At 33.2% G+C, this 7,799-nt stretch overlaps 2 protein-coding genes and 1 long non-coding RNA gene across 5 annotated transcripts in view; 2 read left to right on the top strand and 1 right to left on the bottom strand.

Moving 5' to 3' along the window:
- The window catches only part of LOC111498741, a 3,766-nt gene extending 1,377 nt beyond the window's left edge, over nt 1-2,389 (top strand). The window contains exons 5-13 of one of the 2 annotated variants that reach the window (XM_023150096.1): nt 38-157; nt 282-351; nt 865-908; nt 1,033-1,074; nt 1,153-1,212; nt 1,295-1,362; nt 1,449-1,506; nt 1,583-1,700; nt 2,146-2,389. In XM_023150096.1, coding sequence (XP_023005864.1) covers nt 38-157; nt 282-351; nt 865-908; nt 1,033-1,074; nt 1,153-1,212; nt 1,295-1,362; nt 1,449-1,506; nt 1,583-1,672 — 552 coding nt within the window. In that variant the 3' untranslated portion in view covers nt 1,673-1,700; nt 2,146-2,389. Of the gene's footprint in view, nt 1-37; nt 158-281; nt 352-864; nt 909-1,032; nt 1,075-1,152; nt 1,213-1,294; nt 1,363-1,448; nt 1,507-1,582; nt 1,701-2,140 lie in introns of both variants that reach the window. The other variant, XM_023150097.1, reaches the window with a different exon arrangement.
- Nucleotides 2,390-3,878: 1,489 nt separating this feature from the next.
- LOC111498692 (alpha carbonic anhydrase 1, chloroplastic-like) overlaps nt 3,879-7,799 on the top strand; it is an 11,901-nt gene continuing 7,980 nt past the window's right edge. Inside the window, exons 1-6 of one of the 2 annotated variants that reach the window (XM_023150032.1) lie at nt 3,879-5,314; nt 5,508-5,719; nt 5,840-5,949; nt 6,389-6,491; nt 6,619-6,792; nt 6,892-7,033. In XM_023150032.1, the coding sequence (XP_023005800.1) occupies nt 5,245-5,314; nt 5,508-5,719; nt 5,840-5,949; nt 6,389-6,491; nt 6,619-6,792; nt 6,892-7,014 (792 nt within the window). In that variant the 5' untranslated portion in view covers nt 3,879-5,244 and the 3' untranslated portion in view covers nt 7,015-7,033. Of the gene's footprint in view, nt 5,315-5,507; nt 5,720-5,839; nt 5,950-6,388; nt 6,492-6,618; nt 6,793-6,891; nt 7,113-7,799 lie in introns of those variants that run through there. The other variant, XM_023150031.1, reaches the window with a different exon arrangement.
- On the bottom strand, nt 6,207-6,976 carry LOC111498693. Its single transcript, XR_002720850.1, has 3 exons — nt 6,885-6,976; nt 6,593-6,690; nt 6,207-6,479 (listed from the first exon to the last, which is right to left on the bottom strand). It is a non-coding gene; the product is annotated as an uncharacterized LOC111498693 (long non-coding RNA).

The raw sequence follows: 7,799 nt of genomic DNA, 5'->3' as shown, positions 1-7,799 counted from the left end.
TGAATTTTTTTTTTTTTTTTTTTTTGGGTGTTCGCAGGTCAGGGAAATTGTTGCTATATTAGATCTTGATATTCTATTCTATCCATGCCCTCGGAATGGTCCAAACTTCCGTCCCAAAGTTCTTCAGATGGGAGGAAAGCAGCAATTTCCATATATGGTTTGAAACTATCATTTTTCCATTTCATTCATTATTTGGAGCAAATCAAAATTTGAATTTTCATTCAAAATAGTTGATAATGCATGGAAGCTCAATTATTCCACTACTGAAAAATTGATTGCAGGTTGATCCTAACACAGGAGTTTCAATGTATGAATCAGATGACATAATCAAGTATCTGGTTCAAAACTATGGTGAGGACTTTTCACAATTGATACAATCAATTTAATCCATTTTTCCCCTAATTATATCTTAGACAATAGATTATTATTTTTTCTTTGTTCATTAAACGTTGATTGTTCCTAAAGGAGAAGGAGAAGACTGTGTTGAGGATTGTTGGGAGAAAGTCCTACATTGGGAATGGTCACGGGCTTATAAATAAGGAATATATCTCTATTGGTACGAGGCCTTTTGGGGAAGCCCAAAGAAAAGCCATGAGAACTTATGCTCAAAGTGGAAATATCATACCATTGTGGAGAGTCGTTATTCCTAATAGGCTGAATCTCTTTTTCATAATTTTAGAACTTTTTGCCATCATATCAATGCTGAAGTAGGAAATGATACTTTTTTTGCTTCGATGCTTGAGCATTACACTCCTAAAGCTTTTAATTTTCATCATTTAACCATTAGAGCAGTTTTAGTGATCAAAACATACCCTATCAAATTTTCTTCATTCTAGTTTTTAATAATGATTTTTGTTCATGTAGGCGATGGAAATGTACCTCTTTCTCTCTCTCTTGGACTTTTGACGGTCCGTAGTTCACTCCATTTTTTTTCTTTGTTAGTGTTTATTGACCTGTAGAAAAAAAAATTGTAATGAGGTAAGGTAATAAGTTTCTTCATTGTGCTATATTTTACTTAGCTTCTTGTTGCAGACGCTGACAGAAGGCTTTGCTATGATTGGTCGTATGGGCAGGGTATATTTCCAAATGCTTACCTCTTCAATTTATGAGACTTGGTAATTTTGTAAATAACCTTGCTTCCGTTAATTGCAGGGCTCTATCTATAAGCCATCAAAGCTACCACCTGCCCCACTAGAAATATGGGCATATGAGGTCATTTAATCAGAGACTTATTTGAAAATTTAATGCTATAAGTTCATTATATTTGAATCTCGATGCTTCTCTTCTCTGTCAGGGTTCTCCTTTTTGCAAACTTGTTCGTGAAGTACTTGTAGAGTTGGAGTTACCGCATTTAGTACATAAGTAAAGTCTCTTAAAATGAATGCTTTAGTAAAGCTAAGTACATCAATATTTTGTGATGTTTACTTCTCCTGTTTTATTTAATTCAGTTGCGCTCGTGGGAGCCCGAAACGACAAGAGTTGTACGAGAAAGCAGGACACTTTCAGGTACTTCTTAGTCATGTTTTGAGTGTTCTCCAACAAGCAAAGATAATAATGATATTTTGAACCAAATGGCTGATAGGTTCCATACTTGGATGACCCCAACACTGGGGTGCGTATGTTTGAAAGTGCTGAAATTGTGGAGTATCTTCAAGCAACTTACGCTCTTTAGAAATCCATGCTTGCGAGCCATTTTCCAGGTCTATTTCTTATTCTCCCGTTCTTCCACCGTGAAGGCGTGAACACATTATTTTTGAGTTTCCAATATTTATATGATATTAGATTTTTGGATAAATTACAAGTTTAGTTTTTGGGTAAATTACAAGTTTAGTCTCTAAATCATTGAACTTAAAAAAGTCTAACAAATTCGTAACATTCAAGATAGTATTAAAACATACATACTAATTTTATACTGCTCCAAATCCAATTTCAAAAACATTCTATTAATAAGACTTTGTTATTTTATTATGAAGTATTTTCTCTTTCTTTCTTTATTTTCTTTTTTTCCTTCTTTTTATTAACAAATTGGGAAATCACTTTCAAAAGATTTCTCCGGCAGAATCTATGCACTAGAAGTTTCAAAGTTTGGCATATGAATGATCCATCCAATGTGTCATTTTCTCACCAATTTTTGTGGCTGGACAGGTAGAGTCTGTATAACTCTAATGGAATTCTTCCACCCCACTTCACATTAAGACTGTTCATTGAGGCCTTCTTGAGATCAGCCATATGAATCCCGAACTTTCAAGTTCACTTGTAGGTGAATATTCTTTGATATTTCCTCACTCGAGATCATGCTGAATACTCTGTTTTCTATGTCGACTGTTACTGTTCATATTCACATGTATAGTTTTCGCCCTATTTGCTTAAGATCTCCAACTTAAACTCATTCATCTCGTGATTGCTTGCGATAAAAACTGAAAACCAGGTTGAATATTTTCTAAATATTTCATATGCATGCTGATAGAAGAAAATCCGTCAATGATTTTGCAACTTTCTGTAGCATTTTGCAACAATATCCGTCAATGATATTGTCTAAATGTTCATATGCATGCTGGTTGTTTATATTAAGGTAGCATTCAACTTTCTGTCTTATGAACCATTTTAAGGTCTGTTTAGTGTTTCATACATTTTGTTTGTGGTTTTTTTTTTTTAAAGAAAATCCATCAATTATTTTGCAACAATGGTTGTTTATATTTTTTGGCTCTATAATTTCTTTTGAGTTTTCAAAGCCAATAATTTTGGTTTTTGAGATTTGAATTTAATTTCTTTTTTATCTTTCGAGTTCCATAAATGACTTGTTTGGTCTTTGAGGTTTAAATTTGGAGAGGAAGATCAGTTTTATTTTCAAAAGGAAAAGCAGGGCATCTCATCACTCATCTGTAATGAAAGATAAAGCAGCAGGCAATTGCTCTTGAATATGATTTTTAACTTCTTAATCTCTTGTGGGGGTGCCTTCTGATGATGCCCTTTGGGTGGCTTTAGTTTATTATAGATATCTTCTGGTTGGCTGTTGTGGGTTTGGGGTGGCCATGAAAGGCAGTTCTGACTAATCTCAAAAGGGAGAAATTGATTGTTTGCTGAAGTTTTGAAAATTTTGCGTCCACATTTGTCCCTAACCAGTAAACCCTGGACAAATGGAAGGAATTGGATCATAGAAATTATCAAGTTTTTCCTCTTTTTTTTTTTTTTTTTTTTTTTTTTTTTTTTCTTTTTCTTTTTGTTCTTTCTCTCATTCTTCTTCTTGGATGCTTTCTATCTCTGGGCTGTTGAGTTGTTGAGGTTTCTTCTTTTATTTCCTCTTTTTAGTAGTGATTTTCCATTCTTTACGTTTTGAGAGGATACTCCCTATTATTCATTGTACTTCAACCTACGGTTGTGCTGAAGGCTTGAAGCGCTCTCTCTCTCTCTCTCTCTAATAATGTTTTGAGACAACATATTTTAATATATATATATATATATATATAATGAATTTTGCAAGTAAAATTGATAACATAATGCTCTTCTCGATACTTTTGGATAACTAAAAATGAGAATGAAAAACAAGAAACTGAAATTTGGTTTGAAAAAAATGTAATCAAACATATAGTAATTAGAAAACTAAAATATTTATGTTATGTAAAACAAAAACAAAAGGAGAGTATCGCTTCAAAGAATTATTCTTAGATTTCAAGAAGGTTCCAAAAACAATGATACAAAAAGAAGTATTTTCTGCAAGTTATTTCTTGAAAATCATAACCATGAGGCTTGATTAATAGATAACAATAATACTAAGAATTATGATTTCTTTTCCGAAATGCAGAAAGAAACTTGAGAATTGTAAAAAAAAAAAATGATCGAAAACAAATTTGGTTTGTAATAAAAGAAGGAGAAATAATGGTGTATGCTTTTTAGTATTGATGGATGATAACAAATGAGGAAAAAAAATATATTTCTAGATAAAATCCAGTAAAAGAGGCTCCACAAACAATAATGCAATGCAACAATTACACAATTACACATGAACACCATTCTTTGATGTAAAACATTAAATCAAAGGAAAAACCTAATTAACTTTTAAATTCTTTTTTCGGTCATTTTTAAACATTAAATCATTAAGCATAAAGTTTCTCAAAGTGAAAGGGAAAGGAAGTCATTCCTTTTCCCCTTTTTTTTTTTTAGTATTAATAAATTAATGTCATCTTTGAAGACTAATAATCATATTAAAAAGATGAATTCCTTTGTACCAAAATTATAAATTATTTTTCATGGTACTTAATTAACCTAACTGTAAACTTAAATAAAGAAAATTAACCTAATACTAATTTTAAAAAAATCACTAAAAGATTACAAATATAGAAACGCATAAGCCAATACATTGCAAACATGTCAACGCCTACTAAAAAAAACATGAATTCTAATTTCTATTCAGAAAATGAATAATCCTACCCATCAAAACTCCAAAATCCAACCCTAATCTATGAGTTTAAAAGCCCTCAAGCTCAACCTCAAAATGGTATGGCCAATCCACAATAATGGCAGTTCAATCATAAAATCCTACCCTAATTATATATAAGGCAATTGATAACATAATGATATAACAAATCCAAAATAATGGCAATTCAATCATAGAATTCAATCCTAATTATAACGCAATTGATAACATAATGAGTCAAAGATTTTTTAAGATAAAGGTTCATATATTTGTTTTCATTTTGGTTTTTTCTTCCACCACCATCATCATAATAGCATCAAAATTTAAACCCTTGAATGTCCGGTGAAGGTAATGCATCTAGGGGGTCTTAGGCACAAAATTTATATACCAAACTCCAAGCTTTGACATGTGACATGTGAAATGGAATCACAAATCTTTAATCATTCCCATTCTTTTAACAGAGAGTAAGTAAGAAATAAACTTGTGGACTGAAAACTTTCATTAGGCTAAAAACAAAGACGCAATAGAGGGTGAATAAAGTAATTACAGAACATAAGAAACTACAAAAAACATGTAAAGCCAAGGTGACCAAAATATTCGCTCAAAAAACAAGCCACTTAAATTTTAAGGTTTTTTAAGAAGTTTCTCTAAATTTAGGCACCCTTCGTTGTCTCTCTCATTCTCTATGAGGAAGAGAGAGAAGGAGGTATTACCGCCACCACATGATGGCCCCATAATTCGCCTTATAAAGGTGAATTTGTTATGCATATAAACACCACTGTATTTGTCTATTGTCAGAGGGAGAGAGGCCGCACTAAGAGTTGGCACCAATGGCCCCTCTCCTCTCTTTTTTTGTGTTCTCTCTTTTGCTTATTGTTGTTTTCGTGCAAGCCGATGAACGTAAGCCTCAATTTTTCCATTTCATTTTCTCTTCTCTTCAACTGTTCTAGAAAAAGAAAACACTATGGGTTTGTTTGTTTGTTTGTTTTTCTGGGGAAATGGGTTCAGAAGGAAGGAATTTCTATCCTTTTATTCCAGAAATGGTTCTTCTAAACTGTATTTTTTTTCCCCTTCTTTTTTTTGGGGTGGACAGATCAATCCACTCCATTTACTTATATGGGCCCGCAAGGACCTGAAAATTGGGGAAGTCTGTGTCCAAGTTATGCAGCTTGCTCCAATGGAAAATCGCAGTCGCCAATAGACATTGTGACGAACCTCACTGCGACTAGCAATTATCATCAGACACTAGTCAAAAGATATACCGCTGCTAATGCTACACTCATCAACAATGGATTTAACATTGGGGTTTGCCCTTTCTTAACCTATTTAAACATTTTAGCTCTCTAGTTTTTCAAGTACCAGAAGGTTTCATGCTTCTTTTTCTCTTTTTTTAAAAAAAAACTAAAATTCAGAAACAAATGTTAGGTGCGTTTTGAGAATGGTTCAGGTGGAATGGCTGTCATAAATGGTAAAAGCTACACCCTCCAACAAATGCATTGGCATTCTCCATCGGAGCACCGCCTCAACGGCCAGCAGTGAGTTTACCCATCTTTCTCTCTCTCTCTCTCTCTCCTCTTTTCTCTCTTTGGGCTGGCCCATTATAGGCCCAAGCCCACCAAGTTATCAGACTGCCCAACCTAGATTTTTTTTTTTCCTCAAACTTGCAACAGATTTGAAAATAAATTCTGGACTAAATATCCAACTCCCTCATCTTTTAGATAATTCTCAGATGATTCCTAATTTTTTTATTAGATTATTATTTGATTTTCATGTTTGGACACACGGAAATCTTAAACAATAGTTTTAAAATGTGAATACATTAGAGACTAAAACTGAGGTTAAAACCTTACAATTAGTTAAGCGAGCAGAGTTGAATCAATGAATTTCCTCATGAATATAAGCAAATTCATCCGTTAGATAATTTTTTTGGAGTTTTGGATTTCAACTGACCTCCGAACTTTCCAATTCGAACAGATTTGCAGCCGAACTTCATCTACTCCATCAAGCAGACGACGGCAGCCTCTCAGTCATAGGAATCCTCCTCCAATACGGCGATCCCGATCCCCTGCTCAATCAGGTACATCTATCAATAACTCAATTTCATCCTCGCAGAACACACATTTACAAAAGGAAAAAAAAAAAACTAAATACAAATTTACAAAATCACAATCACGGCACCGTAAAATCGCCCGGCGAAATTGCAGGTACAAGACAAATTGGCGGCGTTAGCGAATGGAACCGGCACCAACGAAGAGGTTTACGTTGCACTCGGAGACCTAGAACCAAAGCTCGTGAGGAAGAACAAATATTACAGATACACCGGCTCTCTCACCACTCCTCCCTGCACCGAGAACGTCATGTGGAGCATTCTCGGCACGGTAAATCCAGATCTAAACTCGATTACTCAAACTCCTCACACACCAGAACAAGAACGCAGCTAGTTTACGGCTTATAACATTGTAAATATTACCTCGCAGGCAAAGACGATTTCGAAGGAGCAGATAGAAGCACTAAAGTTGCCATTGGCTCCGGTCTACAAGAACAACGTCCGGCCAGTTCAGCCGCTTAACGACCGGAAGATTGAGATTTTCGAGGAGTAGTCAAATCGCTCTCTCTCTCCCCCTCTCACTATTGGCGCCATCTTTTGCCGCTCAATTAACAATCGATTTAAGCAAAGGAGAATTGTTCGGCTTGCGAACTTCATAAATTCATAATTACGATTCTAACCTTACCTACTCTTTAACCTTCGTTGTTTCATTGAAAACTAACTGGTCATTATTTAATTTACATTTTAGAAACTTTATTAATTTAAATGAAATGAAATGAAATTAAAATTTTAGAATTTTATAAGATATAAATTTTAATTAACATTCAATACGAGAATTGACGGAGTTTTTATCAACGTGAACTCCATAATTTAATATTATAAATTGATTATTATCAAACTATATAGGACGATATGTTTCTATTAATATTATAAGAAACGTTTGATGGAAGCCAATCAATGGTTTAATTACTTATAATAAATTTAATGCATATCATATTACAACTGACATTATTAATAATATCTATTTTTAAATAATGAGGAGACACGTGTTAAAAAAGAAAAAGTTTATTTTTCCTATTTTAAAATCACTTTGGTAGGTGAAGAGATATCCTAAAAATTAAATAATAGAAATTATTATTAGAACATAATAATATATAATAATTAAATAGTGAAAAAAAAAAAAAAACTAATTGTATAATTCTGAAAAGTGTAGGGCCAAAATAAAATTTCTACCTCTACACCTATTTTAATAAATAATTTTCACCCTATTTGTCTCTGGCTCGTGCACTGACTTATTTTGTCTCTAGCTCGATCATTTTCTTTTTTTTTTTTTTTTTT

The sequence above is a fragment of the Cucurbita maxima genome, unplaced genomic scaffold, assembly GCF_002738345.1.
Source record: "Cucurbita maxima cultivar Rimu unplaced genomic scaffold, Cmax_1.0 Cma_Scf00025, whole genome shotgun sequence".
Taxonomy (NCBI): Eukaryota; Viridiplantae; Streptophyta; class Magnoliopsida; order Cucurbitales; family Cucurbitaceae; genus Cucurbita; species Cucurbita maxima.
The sequence above is the reverse complement of the archived record's forward strand: the minus strand, read 5'-3'. Positions and strand labels throughout refer to the sequence as shown.